The 20,171-nt window shown below is 41.5% G+C and overlaps 1 protein-coding gene across 4 annotated transcripts in view; it reads left to right on the top strand.

Annotated features, from left to right (window-relative positions):
* The window catches only part of LOC140486399 (uncharacterized), a 77,061-nt gene extending 67,845 nt beyond the window's left edge, over positions 1–9,216 (top strand). For all 4 annotated transcript variants that reach the window (XM_072585480.1, XM_072585481.1, XM_072585482.1 and 1 more), the window contains exons 10-12: positions 2,738–2,827; positions 4,512–4,655; positions 8,597–9,216. In XM_072585480.1, coding sequence (XP_072441581.1) covers positions 2,738–2,827; positions 4,512–4,655; positions 8,597–8,725 — 363 coding nt within the window. In that variant the 3' untranslated portion in view covers positions 8,726–9,216. The remainder of the gene's footprint in view (positions 1–2,737; positions 2,828–4,511; positions 4,656–8,596) is intronic.
* The last annotated feature ends 10,955 nt before the right edge of the window (positions 9,217–20,171 follow it).

Below are 20,171 nucleotides of genomic sequence, written 5' to 3'. Positions count from 1 at the left end.
AAAAATTCATCCCAAGGAAATGAAGCACACTAAAGGGAGGATGACATAACCATGGCTGGCCAGGGAAGTCAGGGACAGCATAAAAGAAAAGGAGAAAGCATAGAATGTGGCAAAGGGCAGTGGGAAGCCAGAGGATTGGGAAGCGTCCAAAGATCAACAGAGGACAAAGAAAGAAATAAGGAGGGAGAAGATTAAATATGAGGGTAAGCTAGCCAGTAACTTAGAAATGATTGCAAGGGTTTTGTTATGTATCTGAAGGGCAAAAGAGAGGCCAAAGTGGACATGGGACAGCTGGAAAATGAGGCTGGAGAAATAAGTGCCACACAGAAGGCTGCTGAGTAAGATAAGGACCCATATGTTAGAGGCAAGGTACTAGCATGGATAAAAGATTGGCTGTCCGGCAGAAAGCAAAGAGTGAGGATAAAAGGGTCCTCTCAGGATGGAAATCTGGTGACTCGTGGTGTTCTACAAGGGTCAGTTGCACAGTGTTAGGACCACACCTTTTAATTTTATACATTAATGATCTGGACAATGGAACTAAGGGCATTCTAGCTAAGCTTGCAGATGATAGAAAGATAGATGGAGGGATAGGTACTGTTGAGGAGGCAGGGAGACTGCAGAAGGATTTGGACAGGTTAGGAGAGTGGGCAAAAAAGTGGCAGGTGGAATATAACGTAGGGAAATGTGAGGTAGAATTTTCTTCCCACTTTGGTAAAAAGAATAGAGGTGTGGACTATTTTCTAAATGGGGAGAAAATTCAAAAATCTGAAGTACAAAGGGACTTGGGAGTCCTAGTCCAGGATTCTCTTAAGGTTAACTTGCAGGTTGAGTCAGTAGTCATGAAAGCAAATATAATGTCATTTATTTTGAGAGAACTAGAATATAAAAGCGGGGTTGTAATTCTAAGGTTTTATAAAGCTCTGGTCAGATCACTTTTCAAATATTGTGAGCAATTTTGGGCCCCATACCCTAGGAAGGATGTATTGGCCCTGGAGTGGGTCCAAAGGAGTTTCACGAGAATGATCCCAGGAATGAAAGGCTTAATATATGAGGAGTGTTTGAGGACTCTGGGACTATACTTGATGAGGTTTAGGAAGAGGGGTGGGGATCTAATTGAAACTTAACAAAATACTGAATGGCCTGGACAGAGTGGACATTGGGAAGATGTTTCCATTAGCAGGAGAGATGGGTACCCAAGGGCACAGCCTTAGGTGAAACCCTTCAGAACAGAGATAAGGAGAAACTTCTTCAGCCAGAGAGTGGTGAATCTGTGGAATTCATTATTACAGAAGGCTGTGGAGGCCTGGGGATTGAGTACATTTAAATCAGAGGTAGCTAAGTTCTTGATTGCCAAGGGGAGCAAAGGTCACAGGAAAAAAAAAGAGAAAATGGGGTTGGAAAAACTAACAGAGTTGAGAGTGTGGTGCTGGAAAGCGCAGTAAGTCAGGCAGCATCCGAGGAGCAGGAGAATCGACGTTTCGGGCAAAAGCCCTTCACCAGGAATCCAGCATCTGCAGTCCTTGTTTTCTCCTTGGAAAACCTATCAACCATGATTGAATGGACAAATGGCCTAATTTCTGCTCCTGTGTCTTACAGCCTTATGGTCTTATCATTGTGCATTTGGCACATATTGAAGCTATGATATGTTTCCAAACGTTTCAAATGTGATCCAACCCCTTGACCAGTTCTAATTGGAAGGACAAAGGCTGCAGATACATGGGAACATCACTATCTGCAAGTTCCCATCCTTGAATATCGCTGGGTCCCTAAGAGCATTGTGTGTCAACCTACAGCAGGTGGACTGCAGTGGTTCAAGAAGGCAGCTCACCACCACCTTCTCAAGGGGCAACTAGGAACGGACAATAAATGCAGGCCAGCCAGAGATGCCCATGTCCCACAAGGGATGTAATGAAAATAAAAACCGAAAAGGCTGGAAAAGTTTAACAAAATCGTAGAACAAAATAAAGCTGATGGTGGAGGTCAGTACTGTTTCTGTATAATTTAAAACCAAATCTCAAACAAGTATAGGAGCTAGGAAACCAGGACAGCAGGAAGAACACAAAGAAAGGTAGGAAAGACTAAATGACAGCAGGAAAATTATGCAACACAAAAGGTGGGGGTGATAAAAGAATAAATAAAGAAAGCAATTCATGGATCTGAAGGTGGTGCAAGTGGTAATTATACGATAGGAGTAAATTATACGATACGGTGGTACAGTGGTTAGCACTGCTGCCTCACAGCGCCAGAGACCCAGGTTCAATTCCCGCCTCAGGCGACTAACTGTGTGGAGTTTGCACGTCCTCCCCGTGTCTGCGTGGGTTTCCTCCGGGTGCTCCGGTTTTCTCCCACAGTCCAAAGATGTGCAGGTCAGGTGAATTGGCCATGCTAAATTGCCCGTCGTGTTAGGTAAGGGGTAAATGTAGGGGTATGGGTGGGTTGCGCTTCGGCAGGGCGGTGTGGACTTGTTGGGCCGAAGGGCCTGTTTCCACACTGTAAGTAATCTAATCTAATCTTAAAACTGTTGAACACAATATTAACAGCAAAAGGCTGTAAGGTGCCAAATTGACATTTTGGCTCTAGCAACTGACGCTTCTTAACGAAGCATAAGGATTAGCACCTCATCTTTCAGGTTAAATTCTGATTTAATTGTGCAGCCTAGAAGAATGTCACTTGTCACCTTCATTCCCTGTTCTGAATTCTACCTCTTATTTTAAACATGATAACTTTTGTTTTTCAGGTTGCTCTGGAAGACGTTGAACCGCTGATCCACTTTGCTTTAAACTGCGGAGTCTTAAGCTGCCCTCCAGTCAAGACCTATTCTGCCAAGGTTTGTCTTGAATCATTCCAAGCACTGTTCAAAGATTGTTTTGTGTGTGTATCACACTGTTGCCATCTCCCCTTGCCTTCATTTTGGATGGTGTTTTAGAACAATCTCGTGTAATGGAATTTTTAACCTCTCATTAACTTGTCAAAACTTAACAGTAATCCATTTCTCTGATCATTTTGTATAGTGAACTATAAGTAATAGACTTTGTGAGGATATTAAACAGCTTAGTGGAATGAATAAACACATGCAATTTAAATTTAATGCAAAAAAGTGCAAATATATATATATAGGTAGAAAGAACAAGTCGACATCAAATGAAACATACATTTCTAAAGTGGATTTGGCAGCGAGAGATCTGGCATATATGTGAACAAATTGTTGAAAATTGCAATGGAGATTGCAAAAGCAGTTAAACATCACATGGGAACCCAGGCAGTTTAATTAATCAAAAGCAAATAATGTAAAAGCGTACATTTTTTAACAAAACCTCATGTGGTTTAGCCTCAGCTTAATTAGTGTTCAATTCTAGATACCACATTTGAAGAAAGATGTGAGAGTATCAGAGAGAATGCAGAAAGATATTGATGAATGATTGCAGAGCAAAAAAAAACCTTCCGATACACGGAGAAGCTGTTGCTGTTCTTAGAGCAGAGGAAGTTGACAGTGGATTTGATCGAAACACTCAAGGTTGTGAGGGATCTAAACAAGAAAAAACTGTTCTCAACCAGAGGACAGATTTAGCAATAGAACCCAAGGGGCCATGAGAAACAAAGTGTATGTGTGCAGCAAGTAATTAGGATCCAGAAAGTGCTTCCTGTGTGTGTGTGTGTGTGTGTGTGTTGGCACAGATTCAGTTGTGGCTCACAAATATAAAAAGCTGAATATTGGGTTCTTAAGGGGCTTGAGAGAGTAAATGCAGAGAGGATATTTCCCCTCATGGGAAAGTCTAGGACCAGAGGGTGCAGTCTCTGAATAAAGCTGCGTCAATTTACTGCTAAGAGGAGGAGCAATTTCTCCTCTAAGCATTGAGAGTCTTCAGAATTCCTTGCTATTGAGAGCTGTGGGGGCAGAGTCATTGTGTATATTTCAGGCCAAGAAAGATAAATTCTTGATCAGTTGAGAATCAACGGCAGGAAGCTTGAAATTATTTTTTTATTCCTTCACAGGATGATGGCATCGCTGGCTAGGCCAGCAATAATTGCCCATCCCTAACTGCCTTTACGAGTTAACCACGTTGTTGTGGGCCTGCAGTCACATGTAGGCCAGACCAAGTAAAGATAGCAGTTTTCTTCTCAAAAGACATCAGTGAACCATGAGGAATGATCCTGTTGATTGGCAGAGCTTTAATTGCTGGTCTACCATAAGTTGGCTGATTTCAGTTGGGAAGCAATGGAACAGACAAAACATTTGGCCTGTTTTCCCAAGTGTAGGGCAAGTCTATAGCCTATTGAATGATTCGTACAGTGTGTGTATGTATCCAGACACTGATTGTGAATAAATTTAAGCTCAGTTGTTTACCTTCCACAACTGAATGTATGCACGAAATACTGAGGCCATGGGTAAGAAGCAGGAGAGTTTTTGGAACCTTGTCCAGACACAAGCCATTTAAAAGAAATTTGGGGAGAGGAAGCAGATAATGTAGAATCTGGTCAATTAATGGTGTATTTTATTCCATTTCTTACAGCATATTGACAAGCAGCTGAAGCTTTCAACTGCAGCTTTTCTTGATGGTCCTGATGGCTGCCAAGTTGATGTGTCCAAAAAGGAATGTCGCTTAAGCCAAATTTTCAAATGGTACAAGATTGACTTTGGCGGAACAGATGAAAAGGTAAAGAAATAGTCACATGAACTTCACTCTTGTTGTACACAAGTGAAAATAAACTAATGAGTCTTTTTATAACACTATGTTTTAAGGCACTGTACTGGATTTTTATTCTGAGGCAGAAAAGGGGCTGGATTGAAATCGGGGAAATTCAAAAGAATTGAAAACTCCGTGTTTCCAGCAGATCCTGATTGACTTTTTTTTGTTGTTGTCTCCGAGCCCCAGCCAGTCAGTGAGTCTGAGAGGTTGGCTAGATGTCAGGCAAGTAGGCAGCCAGGGAGGGAAGTGGATGGAGAGAGTTGTGGGGGATCAGAAGCCTCATGTGGGATGTTCCTGCAGGGATGGAGGTCTTGGTTCCTCAATCTTGATAGGTGGGTGAAACAAGAACATTGGATCCACCAAGCAAGAGGAAAAACACTCAGCATTTACACCCAGCAGCCCTTATCTTTTAGATGTCAGGTTTCCTATCAGGAACCAGACCAGCGAACATTAAATTTCAAATCATCCATTAATGTGAGGTTTCTCCTGCTTCATAATATTTAAAAAAAATTTCAAACTACTTCCTGGAAGTAGGTTGGTTGCCCTTGGCCTCCAATTTTTCACACTCACGTTGCCTATCATAATCTGAAAACATGACAGATTCCACATGTATACTAACAATTACAGCTCTTCTACTCCACCAGCACTTTTTAACGTTTGCTCTGCCTGCAGTTCATCACAACACTTGATAACATCAAGTATGGAATGAGTAGAAATTTCTTCCAATAGAAGTTTTGGAAGACTGAAGATATTGCCATTAGTCCTTGCCGCGGACTTCATTCCTTAGTGACTGATTCCATCAGTTTTTGAATGAACTACCACCACACGTTTGCACCATCAGTAAGACTGCCTACCTTCACCTCTGGAAAATCATTTAATTCTTTGGTTCATCTGATGTAAAAACAGTCATCCTTATTAGCCCTAGAGTTAAATATTCCAATACCATTATAGTGGCCTCCCATTTTCCACCTTGCCTAAACTTAAGCTTGTCCAAACTCTCTTGTGTCTGCATTGTTACTTGCAACATTCACCCATCATTCATGCATAACGAAATATTTAATTGGAGAAACACTTCAGAAAGCCACAGAACAGAGGGATTTGAGAGTCTTCATTCATGAATTATGAAAAGCTAGCATCCAAGTTCAGTGGGTAATAAGGAAGGCAAATGGAATGTTGCCCTTTATGTGGAGCATAAAAGTGGGGAGGCTTTGCTAAAACTGTACAAGGCACTAGTCAGATCTCAGTTGTGAACAGTTTTTGGCTGTTTGTCTCTGAAAGGATATACTGACATTGGAGACAGTCCAGAGAAGATTCGCTAGATTGTTATCAGGTATGGAGGGGCGCTCTGAATAGAAGTTGAGTAGATTGGGCCTGTACTCATTGGAATAGAGAGGTGACTTTATTGAAACATTTAGGATTTTTAAAGGACCTGACAGGAAAGTTGTTTCCCTTCACTGGAAGAGTCTAGGACAAAAGCATATAAGCTCAGAATATGGTGTCATATGTTGAAGATAGAGACGAGGAATCTTCACCAGGAGGGTTCTATATCTGTGGAATTCTTTACGACAGAGGTCTGTGAAGGCTGGGTCATTATGTATATTTGAAGTTGAGATAGACAGATTATTAATCAGTAAGGGATTTAAAGGTTATGGGGAAAAGGCAGAAAAGTGGAGTTGAGTTTGGGGCGGCATGGTGGCTCGGTGGTTAGCACTGCTGCCTCCCACCACCAAGGACCCAGGTTCAATTCCCACATTGTCTGTGTGGAGTTTGCACATTCTCCCCGTGTCTGTGCGGGTTTCCTCCGGGTGCTCCGGTTTCATCCCACAGTCCAAAGTTATGCAGATCAGGTGAATTGGCCATGCTAAATTGCCCATAGTGTTAGGTGTATTAGTCAGGGGTAAATACAGGGTAGTGGAATTGGTCTGGGTTACTCTTCAGAGGGTCGGTGTGGACTTCTGGGGCCAAAGGGCCTGTATCCATACAGTAGGGAATCGAATCTAATTAGGCAAAAGTGAGGACTGCAAATGCTGGAGAGTCTAGATTAGAGTGGTGCTGGAAAAGCACAGCAGGTCAGGCAGCTTCCGAGGAGCAAGAAAATCGACGTTTCGGGCAGGGATGAAGGCAGGGAGCCTCCGAGGGAGAAGAGATAAATGGGAAGGGGGTGGGGATGGGGAGAAGGTAGCCAAGAGAACAATAGGTGGATGGAGGTGGGGGTGAAGGTGATAGGTCAAAGAGGTGGGTGGAGTGGATAGGTGGGAAGGAAGATTGGCAGGTTGGACAGGACATGAGGATGGTGCTGAGCTAGAAGGTTAGGTGGCGGGGGAATGAGGAAACTGACGAAGTCCACATTGATGCCTTGGGGTTGAAGTGTTCCGAGGCAGAAGATGAGGCGTTCTTCCTCTAGGACACCTTGAGAATGTAATTCCGGCATTTACATATTAAAGAACCTAAACCACCATATTCCATTCTAAAAGATGAAACACTTGATCTAAACTTGTTTAAGAACAAGTTGCGTGATATTTAACTAAAGTTGTTTAATATACCATTACAACTCCATGTCACTGTCACCCTTTTGCTATACATTCTGTGTTGTATGGTGATGTTCCACAACCACCTGATGAAGAGGCAGTGCTTCCAAGTAAACCTGTTGGACTAAAACCTGGTGTTGTGTGAGGTTCATATGTGGCATTCAAGAGGGCATTGGATGATTATACAGATAGAAACTTTGTGCAAGGATATGGAAAAAAAAAGCAGGAGATTAGCACTGGGTAATGATGCTTTATTTGAAGAGCTGGTGTAGGCAGAAATGGTCGTCTTCTACACCTTAACAACTCTGTGAAGAACGCATGTGACTTAACATAAATATCCTGATCAGCTGCCTGTAGAGGTCATTGCTGAACATTCACAAAGTTGAGCTTTATCATACAGAAACAGATGGTCAGCTCAGAAGACGTGTCAGCCTGAGAGAAGAATAGTTTTCTAGTTTATAGAAATCCCAAGACTCCAAGGGTTTGTTAGTTTGTAGCAGTTTTCAGGCCATCAAACCTAGGAAAAAACGTCTTAAGCTGATGCACGAGTCAGTGAGGAAAAACTGGGAGGAGTGATTTGAGTGAGAAATTAATGAGTTAAAATAGGAGTGATACTTCACTGAACTTGAGTAATTAATGGATGTTGTTAGGAGAAGGATCAAATCTTAATATTTGTTCTTGAAATTAAGATGTTTCTAAATTCTCTGAAAAAATATTGGTTTGTTTATTTTACAAACCTGTATTCTTTTGTTTAAAACAAAAAGTGAATATATTCAGTGGCCATTGAAGCTAACCTAAAACTAAAACTTATTATTTATCAAGCCAGGTGTAAAATTGAGATCTAAATTGTTCAGTATTTTCATCTGCAGGGACTATTAGAACATGAACTTCTCTTGACAAAGCCTTACTTTGAGAGTCAGGGCCAAATTTGGTCTGATAAAGTGCCTGTAAAGCAGGGACGGTTTAACTATAATAAAGTCATTGTAGAAATGCCAATTTTTGAGCTGCTGCGTTGTCAAATATGAACATGAACAAACCTTTAGCACAATTAGGTAGAGAATTTTCCTAGTCTTCACCCTCAATTTCAGAACTTGCAAAGAAATAAAATTGCTGGTTATTCATTTGCTGGTTAGCTGTTTCTAAAATCAGCTGTGTAAATTGACAGCTATGTCATACACTATTAAGGCAATCGATTGGATAAGTAGTACTTTAGGATGACCTGTGGTGATAAGGTACTATATAATACACTGATGGTGAATGATCACCACCTTTTTTCGAAGGTTAAATCATACTTTGTATTCTTCAGTATAATACATAATTTTATTCAATTTGAAGGTAAATATTTAGTTTGACATATTTGCACTTTGTCCCTTTGTACAGCTATTGAATTGGGTATTGGAGCATCTAGGGGAATCACCAAAGAAGAAAGTACTAAAAGAACTCCAGGCTCAAGGGGACATCAAACTTACATATCTTCCATATGACTGGTCTTCAAATGCTAAAGACTGATGACAGGTAGAAGTGGAAGTTACTGACTGCCTGCAATGCACATTCCAAGCAACCCATTGCATATACTCTGTATGCCTTCTGAAATAGTAACCAAAGCTCTTTTGAATAGAAATTTTAATAGAAATTTCTATGAATAATGTGGAATTGATTGCATGACAACTTTGCACCCAGATTCAAGCATTGCCACTAACAATTCAATGATTTTTTTTGCAAGGTTTGTACTTTCTTTTCTGAAAGGGAATCTTTTCACTTTATTTTCTCCTGGTGGGGTCTGATCTGAAATTGCATCTTTTATTCAAAAAGATAGTCTGTTCCATTTGCATTATTACCATTCTCTCCAAAGAGTGTGAATGGGAACATAGAGACTGTTAATTGCCCTTTTAATAATTGTTTTTCAACTATCAAAGGTTGTAAGGGATGAATTATAATTTCTAAGTATTGTTTTTCTACAAGCTTGTTTTCTGAATCAAAATAAAGTCAGTGCAAAGCAATATCTAGTTCCTGACCATTTTTTAAAACTGATTAAAAAGCCTTCTAAGCCTGATTGGATTTCCTGTCCAAGTTCTTATATTAAGTACACACTTCCATGGGTGTGTATATTTGCCTGTGCCATTGGGCGTTCTACGATATTCGCTTTATGGGTGGCACAGTGGTTAGCACTGCTGCCTCACAGCGCCAGAGACCCGGGTTCAATTCCCACCTCCTATCTGTGTGGAGTTTGCACATTCTCCCAGTGTCTCTGTGGGTTTCCTCCCACAGTCCAAAAAATGTGCCAGGTTAGGAGAATTGGCTATGCTAAATTACTCGTAGTGTTAGGTGAAGGGGTAAATGTAGGGGAATGGGTCTGAGTGGGTTCCTCTTCGGAGGGTCGCTGTGGACTTGTTGGGCCAAAGGGCCTGTTTCCACACTAAGTAATCTAAAGAAACCTCAGCAAAAGGTTGGATGTGTTGCTCAAAGATGCTGATATAGCACCTTAGTTTTGTTTTTAGTTCCTTCAACATAACATTCCAAATCATTTTGCAAAGCCATGAAGAACAATGTGCACTCTTGTCAGAGAAAGCAACATTTGTGTGAGTGACCAAGAATTTGGTCAGTTAATTTTAAGGAACAGGTGGGAGCTAGGGCAGGGAATTACAGTACAGGTGAGCTGGAGAGGTTTTACATGTAGGGAGACAAAATCATGGGTAGGTTTAAATTTGTATTTTCAAGGACTAGGTATTGTTGTGGTTCTGTTTGCCGAGCTGGGAATTTGTCTTGCAAACGTTTCGTCCCCTGTCTAGGTGACAGCCTCAGTGCTTGGGAGCCTCCTGTGAAGCGCTTCTGTGCTGTTTCCTTCGGCATTTATAGTGGCCTGTCTCTGCCGCTTCCGGTTGTCAGTTCGAGCTGTCCGCTGTAGTGGCCGGTATATTGAGTCCAGGTCAATGTAGGCTGTGGATGAGTGCCATACCTCTAGGAATTCCCTGGCTGTTCTCTGTTTGGCCTGCCCTATAATGGTAGTGTTGTCCCAGTAGAATTCATGTTGCTTGTCGTCTGTGTGTGTGGCTATTAAGGATAGCTGGTAGTGTCGTTTTGTGGCTAGTTGGTGTTCATTTATACGGATCGTTAACTGTCTTCCTGTTGTCCTATGTAGTGTTTTGTGCAGTCCTTGCATGGGATTTTGTACACTATATTAGTTTTGCTCATGTTGGGTATCGGGTCCTTCGTTCTGGTGAGTTGTTGTCTGAGCATGGCTGTTGGTTTGTGTGCTGTTATGAGTCCTAGTGGTCGCAGTCGTCTGGCTGTCAGTTCAGAAATGCTCCTGATTTATGGTAGTGTGGCTGGTCCTTTGGGTTGCGGCATGTCCTCGTTCTGTTGTCTCTCCCTTAGGCATCTGTTGATGAAATTGCGAGGGTAACCGTTTTTGGCGAATACCTTGTATATGTGTTCCTCTTCCTCTTTTTGTAGTTCTGGTGTCCTGCAGTGTGTTGTGGCCCTTTTGAATAGTGTCCTGATGCAACTTCGTTTGTGTGTGTTGGGGTGGCTGCTTTCATAGTTTAGGACTTGGTCTGTGTGTGTGGCTTTCCTGTAAACCTTCGTGGTGAATTCTCCGTTCGGTGTTCTCTGTACCATCACGTCTAGGAATGGGAGTTGGTTGTCCTTTTCTTCCTCTCTAGTGAATCGGATTCCTGTGAGTGTGGCGTTGATAGTCTGGTGTGTGTGCTCTATTTCTGTGTTTTTGATTATCACAAAGGTGTCATCCACATATCTGACCCAGAGTTTGGGTTGAATTTGTGGTAAGACTGTTTGTTCTAACCTTTGCATTACTGCTTCTGCTATGAGTCCAGAGATCGGTGAGCCCATGGGTGTTCCGTTGATTTGTTCGTATATTTGGTTGTTGAATGTGAAGTGTGTTGTGAGGCACAAGTCCAGTAGTTTAAGTATGCCATCTTTGTTGTTAGGTTCAACGTCCTGTTTTCTATCAACAAAGATGGCATACTTAAACTTCTGGACTTGTGCCTCACAACACACTTCACATTCAACAACCAAATATACGAACAAATCAACGGAACACCCATGGGCTCACCGATCTCTGGATTCATAGCAGAAGCAGTAATGCAAAGGTTAGAACAAACAGTCTTACCACAAATTCAACCCAAACTCTGGGTCAGATATGTGGATGACACCTTTGTGATAATCAAAAACACAGAAATAGAGCACACACACCAGACTATCAACGCCACACCCACAGGAATCCGATTCACTAGGGAGGAAGAAAAGGACAACCAACTCCCATTCCTAGACGTGATGGTACAGAGAACACTGAACGGAGAATTCACCACGAAGGTTTACAGGAAAGCCACACACACAGACCAAGTCCTAAACTATGAAGTTGCATCAGGACACTATTCAAAAGGGCCACAACACACTGCAGCACACCAGAACTACAAAAAGAGGAAGAGGAACACCGATACAAGGTATTCGCCAAAAACTGATACCCTCGCAATTTCATCAACAGGTGCCTAAGGGAGAGACAACGGAACGAGGACATGCCGCAACCCAAAGGACCAGCCACACTACCATACATCAGGAGCATTTCTGAACTGACAGCCAGACTACTGCGACCACTAGGACTCATAACAGCACACAAACCAACAGCCACTCTCAGACAACAACTCACCAGAACGAAGGACCCGATACCCAACATGAGCAAAACTAATATAGTGTACAAAATCCAATGCAAGGACTGCACAAAACACTACATCGGACAAACAGGAAGACAGTTAACGATCCGTATACACGAACACCAACTAGCCACAAAACGACACGACCAGCTATCCTTAGTAGCCACACACACAGACGACAAGCAACATGAATTCGACTGGGACAGCACTACCATTATAGGGCAAGCCAAACAGAGAACAGCCAGGAATTCCTAGAGGTATGGCACTCATCCACAGCCTCTATCAACAAACACATCGACATGGACCCAATATACCGGCCACTACAGCGGACAGCTCGAACTGACAACCGGAAGCGGCAGAGACAGGCCACTATAAATGCCGAAGGAAACAGCACAGAAGTGCTTCACAGGAGGCTCCCAAGCACTGAGGATGTCACCTAGACAGGGGACGAAACGTTTGCAAGACAAATTCTCAACTCGGCGAACAGAACCACAACAACGTACACCCGAGCTACAAATCTTCTCCCAAACTTTGAAGGACTAGGTATTTTTAGTGTGATCATTAGAAATGATGAACCTTTTGCACAAAATGTTAATGTTTAGCAGAAGTGAAGATTCAAGACTGAGACACAAATGTAATGTTGTAATTTATGGAGATAAAGTATGGATGTGTATGTCAGCAGTACAGAGGAAGAAATTGCACCAGGTTTAGTAGCTGGTCTTTTGTGATGGAAATTACATTAACTGGGAAGTTAACTCAATCACATTTCTTTGTGCATAAATAAGATTGCAGAATTTGGATGCAAATGCAAACCAACCATTCATGATTGACAGAATGAGGTTGCAGGGCTAAGTGGTCTACTTCTGCTCCTAATCCATTTGTTCATGAGTCACTTAGAATGCCACGGTCAGAGCAGCCAGCTTTAACCAGAAATTGTGACCAAAGGGGATGATAAAATCAATACCAAAAGCACAAAGTACATAACACGGATCCAACAAAAAATGTAAATATGATTGCTCAAGATATTGGGATTCTTTATTGAAATGGTGTAAATTAAAATAAGTTGGGAATTTGGAAGTGAAAGCAACAGTGATCTCAGGGCCTCACTTGTAAATTGTGTAGTACGTTCAGCAAATATTGTTGGAGAAAGTGCTGTAAATGTTTGGCAAACATGGAATTTTTCAGGGTCCTGGATAGTAGTGCAGGAAGAAAGCAAACATGTATGTATTATATTTCTTGTATCTTCACAGAAAGGTGTCAGAGAAATAGGTTGTTTCGTGATGGATTGTACAGAGATAATGGGTCTGGCCAATCCCAACCCTCTAAAGCCTGGCCCAAGGCACAACTAGGACAGAATACACTCTTGCCTGGATGAGTGCAGCTCCAACAATACAAGAAGCATAATAAAATCCAGAACAAAGTAGGTCACTAGCTCGGATCTCCATCTATCATCTACAACTTCACTCCCTTTGTCACCAGTACAGTGGGAGCAGTGCATATGGTCCACAAGATGCACTTCAAGTCATCAACATCTCTTTCCAAACCTGTGATGTCCACTATTCAAAAAGACAATACCACCACATAGTACCTGCAAGTTCATCTCTAAGATACACACCATCCTGACTTAGAACTATATCACCTGGATGTAGGTTTGCTCGATGAGCTGGAAGGTTCATTTTCAGACATTTTGTCACCATACTGGGTAACATCTTTAGTGAGCCTCTGGACAAAGCATTGCTGATGATTCCTGCTTTTTATTTATATATTTGGGTTGGTGATGTCATTTCCTGTGGTGATCATTTCCTGTTCTTTTTCTCAGGGGGGTGGTAAATGGGGTCCAAGTCTAACAACAAACACATTGAGTGTTCCGGTTGGCATGCCATGCTTCTAGGAATTCTCGTGCGTGTCTCTTCTGTGTTCCAGCCACAAAACATGACCCTCTCCCACAAGTATTCTTACATACAGATAAGGAAGGACACCACTTCGACTGGGACAACATATCCATCCTCGGACAAGCCAAACAGAGAGACACATGAGAATTCCCAGAAGCGTGGCATTCCAAACGGAACTCGATCAACAAAGTCTTGGACCCCATTTACCATTCCCTGAGAAAAAGAACAGGAAATGACATCACCAACCCAAAGAAACCCAAACATATAAATAGAAAGCAGGAATCATCAGCAGTGCTTTGTCTGGAGGCTCACTGTGAAGATGTTACCTAGAATGGTGACGAAACGTCTGAAACTGAACCTTTCAACTCCACGAGCAAACTTACATCCAGAACCTCAACCTGAGCTACTTCTCAAAACTATATCACGATTCATTGAATTGTCAGTAAGACACTGCGTGGGTCCATGTCAGACCCCAGTGATATAACAAGGTGATTCAACATCACCTGGAAGGCAAGTAGGAATGGATAACAAAATGATGGCCCAACCCATGACACCGAATTCTTGTGAATGAATAAATAATTTTTAAAAAACACTAGTATTTCCACCTTCAGTTTCATGGATCTCAAACTCTGGGATTCGCTCTTAAATCTCTCAATTTTATTTTCCTGTTAAGACATTCCTTTAACTCTCTTTTTGACCAAGCTTTTGGTCACCTGAGATAATACTTCCTTTTGTTGCTCAGTGTCATATTTTATATTATAATGTTGATGTGAGATGCTCCGAAATGTTTCATTAAAGTTGCGATATGAATAATTAGCAGTAGTAATCCAATTAAACTTTATTATTTGGTTTGTTCAATGTAAATCACTTTGCTATGACCAAGCAAGAATTCTCAATTCCAATTCTAAACACACCCCAGGTAAGATAGCATCTGTGGGAAAAGAATGAGTTAAGATCTCAAGTCATGCATGACCTTTCTTCACATTTTGGACAGCTACCCAGAACATTACCTTTGGTCTTGTCTCCACTTTCCAAATACTTCCTAAATATTTTCAGTGTTTGTGCTCATGGTTTTAGAATATCTATGTTTGTATGTTGGACCTTGAAATTCCCAATAATGTCTTCCCCTCCCCAAATAAAGTTTTAGGTAAGACCATTAGATACAGGAGCAGAATGAGGCCATTTGGCCCATCAATTTACTCCTTAATTCCATCATGGTTGATATGTTTCTCAAACTCATTCTCCTGCTTTCTCCCTGTAACCACTGATCCCCTTACTAATCAAGAACACTTGAATCTTAAATACTCTTGACCTCCACAGCCTTCTGCATCAATGAGTTCCACAGATTAACCACCTTGTGACTGAACAAATTTCTCATCTTAGTTCATCCCTTCAAAGAGTTATCTTTGGGTCCTAGTCTGTCCTAAGTTTGGGGACATCTTTTCGACATCCATTCTATCCAGGTCTCTCAGTATTTTAAGTTTAAATCAGGCTTCCCCCATCACCCTCACAATTCCTGATGAATTCAATATGTAGACCCAGCATTTTCTGCTCCTTATATGACAAGCCCTTTAACCCTGGGATTCTTCTTACAAACTTCCTCTAATGCCAGCTCATCCGTCCTTAGATACATCGTGCACAACTTCTCAAAATATTCCAAATGCAGTCTGACCAGCAGTTCATCTTTACTCTTGTACTCCAGCCTTGGAAGCATTACAGAAATAAAAATAAGTAACATTAACATTGTGAATGGCAAATAGAGTTTAAAAAGACAGGTCTAAAATGTGTGTGTCTCAGGCATTAGTAAAGAGATCCTTGTATCAGTTTAAACATTACTTACTCAGGATGTCGCTGATACACACTTTGTGTATTCAGAAGATATAAACATAAGATAGCCATCATTACTTTGGATCTTTTTAGCAGTTCATTGCTTGTTAGAAGCATGACCCAGTGCTTTACAGATTGAGGTGCTAGATAACAGGCACTAAAGAATAGGAATTTCTGTCATCCTGAAACTGAGCATAGTGTTCAACATTATCAGCCAAACCCTGCTGAGGCATGTCCCACGTGCATTTCCTGTTCCTTCAAGGGCTGCTGACAGGTTCCAGTGTCAATATACAGACTGTGCAGGTGACAAAAATGGACTAGTATCAGTATAGCCACTGTTGTTCCATTTACCAATGTGCATGTGTGGTCAGGGCAAGGTTGAAACAGTTAGAAAGAAAAAAAGGAAAAAAAAAAATCAGGCGAAGAATAAGATTTTATTAACGACTGCACCAGAAATGGATGATAATGTGGTGACAGTTCACAATCACAATGTAAAAATTTTGTGGGCCCTTAAACTTCGCAAACTGCTTGTTGTAAATCCAGTCTTGAAAGGACATTCAAGTATCTGTCTGGTTTCATACAACATTGATAATCTCATGGTCACCATTGTAGCTTTTTTTTAAAAAAAAATTTTTGATTTAACTAACTGCATTTAAATTCCCTGGCCGTCATGGGGGAATGTGAATTTGGATCATTCATCCAGGCCTTACTAGTCCAATAACATAAGCACTTTGCCATTGTACCCCCTGGTGGCAGAAATGGTGTTGTTAAAGTCAGATACAGAACTGTAAGAACTAACAAAAAACACCAGGTGAAAGTGAGGATTGCAGATGCTGGCGATTGGAGTTGAGAGTGTTTTGCTGGAAAAGCACAGCAGGTCAGACAGCATCAGAAGAGCAGGAGAATCTATGTTTCAGGCAAAAGCACAATTTGACGAAGGGCTTTTGCCCGAAACATCGACCATCATGCTCCTCGGATGCTGCCTGACCTGCTGTGCTTTTCCAGCAAAACACTCTCAACTCCAATCGCCAGCATCTGCAATCCTCACTTTCACCTGGTGTTTTTTGTTAGTTCTTACAGTTCTGTATCTGAGTGGTTTATATACAGGGTCCAGTTCACCATGTCAATTAATTGAGTTCCGTTTGGAGTGCCAGGCATGAAGAAACGCTCTGGCATGTCTCTGTTTTGCCTGTGCTAGGATGGTTACATAGTCCCAGTTGAATTTGTGTCCTTCATTGTCTATGTTTAATGAGAGTGTGCTGGTCATGTCTGGCAGTGGCAAGCTGATGTTCGTGCACTCATCTGGTCAGTTTTCTTTCCGTTTGCCCTGTGTAGTGTTTTTCACTGTGTGTACCGGAAGAACACCTATACCAACCAGATAGTTGCTGTTATAGTGCACTATCTAGACGCACAAACGGAGCTGCATGAGGACATTATTTAAATGGGCAAGGGCACACTGCAGCAACCAGGAACTCCAGAAGACCGAATAGGAACACTAATTCAAAGGATTTAAATGAAACAGGTGTCCTAAGAGCACTGTCCTCTGGAACCTATGAGACAAACCCAAAGATGAAAACACTACACAACCACATGATAACGACCATACCATACATCAAAGACATATCAGAAATAACTACTCGACTATTCAGACCCCTGGGAATTTTAATAGCCCACAAACCAGTAAACACATTCCACCAGCTCCTCACAAAGTTTAAAGACCCAAAACCTACATCCAACAGGACAAATGTTACCTACAAGATACCCTACAAGGACTGTGAAAAACACTACATAGGACAAACAGGTAGAAAACTGACCATACGAGTGCACAGACATCAGCTTGCCACTGCCAGACACGACCAGCACATGCTCGGACAAAGTAGGACACAAATTAAACTGAAATGATTGAATTGTAGCACAGGCAAAACAGGCATACCAAAGAATTCCTTTAAGCCTGGCACTCCAACTGGAACTCAATCAATAGATACATCGAACTGGCCCCCATATACAAACCATTCAGATACAGAAGCAGAAGAAACAAAGAGATACCTCTGAACACCTTATCAAAATTGCATGATGATATCACCTCGCGAGGTGATGCAACATTTGCAGAAAAACACACCAGCTCGGCGAATGAATCCTTGACTTCATTCTACAACCCAAGCTACAAATCTTTTCAAGAATGATAATTTAGTAAAATGTAGATAGAGTCATAGAGATGTACAGCATGGAAATAGATCCTTCAGTTCAAATCATATTAATGAAGTATCCATGTAGCAAGGTCGAAACAGAAGAATGGGAATCGGGACGAACTTAAGACAAAGGTCCTGACTAGCACATTGGAGAGAAATCCTCAGTCGATGACAAGAGAAAACTCTTAAGAAATTCTGATGAGAGATTATAACCAAAACCAAGAGGAAAAAATAACGACTTGTTTAAGATTAGATTTAGGATTAGATTACATTACAGTGTGGAAACAGGCCCTTCGGCCCAACAAGTCCACACCAAACCGCCGAAGCGCAACCCACCCACACTTCTACATTTACCCCTTACCTAACACTACGGGAAATTTAGCATGGCCAATTCACCTGACCTGCACATCTTTGGACTGTGGGAGGAAACCCACGCAGCCATGGGGAGAACATGCAAACTCCACACAGTCAGTCGCCTGAGGCAGGAATTGAACCCGGGTCTCTGGCGCTGTGAGGCAGCAGTGCTAACCACTGTGCCACCATGCCGCCTTGAGCAGTTTCTAATTTCTTTTTTTTGGGGGGGAGAGAGAGAGAGAGAGAGGGGAGGGGAGCATAGACAGAATAAAGCTAACTTAATTAACACTCCTACACATACTGTCATAGCCAGCACAGACTTCAATTAAGGCTGGGCAGCTCTCACCACCAGATCCTGGTCACTTACTCTCAAACTTACTTTTAGTTCTCATCAAGTCTTGGCACAGGTGCTGTCTAGGTTACTGAGTGCTTCACAGGAGGTCTTGAATTGTTCGCAGTTTATTTTGTAGCATCCTGTGTGGACAGTGTCTAAATTGTCAGTAATGAAGTTTTGGCCATTAGATTTGTCAAATCCATGGCTAATGCATTCTGCGGAGATGTCATAAAACATAGTAGGGGACTGTGAAGAGTCGGGTTCAGATCCTGGACTGAAGTACACAGTGGACATTGGTAATCACTCCTGCTTTCTTTCACAAGCAGCAGGTCCTAAAATTAAAGTGTTATCAATTGGTGTCATTCAGTAAGTTTGGTTCTTTTCGACCTCCATGGAAATCATAAAATGGAACATTTCAAAAGTAAACGTGTTTCCTTTTGAGGGGCACACAATTATGAGCAATATTTAGGAAATGATCAGTCACAATAGTTTTGAGGTTTTAAAAGATCATTTCATAGGACGCAAGCATCACAGGTTAGGCCATCATTTGTTGCTCATCTCTAATTATCTCAGAGTTGGTGGTAAAGAGCTTCTTTGAACTGCACAACATCAGTAGGTAACCTGTAGTGTTGTTGGGGAGCTCTGGGGTTTTGATATGGTGACTGTAGAGGAAAGGCAAAGTATTCTAACTTGAGTTTTGCATGATTGGAGGGGAATTTGCATCTCAGGACTTTTCCTTTAGATGGAGGAGTTTGTGTCTTTGTAAGTTATTGCCACAGCAGCCCGCTGCGTTCTTGCAGTAAATCAAATGTGTACACATTACAGATAAGATACATAGGTTATGGAGAGGAAAATGTTTAAATTAGCAAATAGGGTGCTAAACAAGCAAATTATTTTGTTCTAGATTATATTGAACTTCTTGAATGTTGCTGGACAAATGGAGAACATACTATTTCATTTCTGACTGACGCCTCATAGATGGTTGTTAGACTTTAGAAAGTCAATCAAGTTACTCACCACAATACCAGAATGCTGACCTAATCTTGTAGCCATTCAGTTTATATCGATAGACAACAGTAAACCCAAGATGTTCATGTGGGGAAATTCAATGATTACAATGGTGTTTGGATCAGGGAATATAGTTGGAGATATTCATTATGTACTATTTGTGTGCCTTAATCACTTGCCACTTATAAACCCAACCCACAATATTATCCCAGCTCTTGCTGCACATGCATTTTGAAGTGATCCACACCCAAGTTGGAAATAATACTAAATCAATAATTCAGTGACTATCCCCACTTCTGACCTTATAATAGAGGAAGGTCATTAATGAAGGTGTTGGACCTAGGACTCTATGCTGGGGAATTCTTGCCAGTGTGCTGCAACTAAAATTATTATATTTAACAAACATTAGCCCTTGGGCTTGGTATGACTTCATGACCAGATGCACCCTTTATTCCCAATGCCTTAAATTTTGCCATGTCTTCTTGATGCTTATAGTCTGTCTTTCAATGTAACACTGCCTTTTATCAGTGTTTAATGATAGACAAGAGAATCAAGTTATTGGGGGGAGGTAGGAACTGTGGAATTAAGACCATAAACAGTTCAGTCATCGTCTTAGTGAATAGCACAATATGATCAAAGGGCCAAATGGCCTATTCTGGCAGCCAAGTCCAATGCTGCTAC

This window comes from Chiloscyllium punctatum, chromosome 15 (assembly GCF_047496795.1).
Source record: "Chiloscyllium punctatum isolate Juve2018m chromosome 15, sChiPun1.3, whole genome shotgun sequence".
Classification (NCBI taxonomy): Eukaryota; Metazoa; Chordata; class Chondrichthyes; order Orectolobiformes; family Hemiscylliidae; genus Chiloscyllium; species Chiloscyllium punctatum.
The sequence above is the reverse complement of the archived record's forward strand: the minus strand, read 5'-3'. Positions and strand labels throughout refer to the sequence as shown.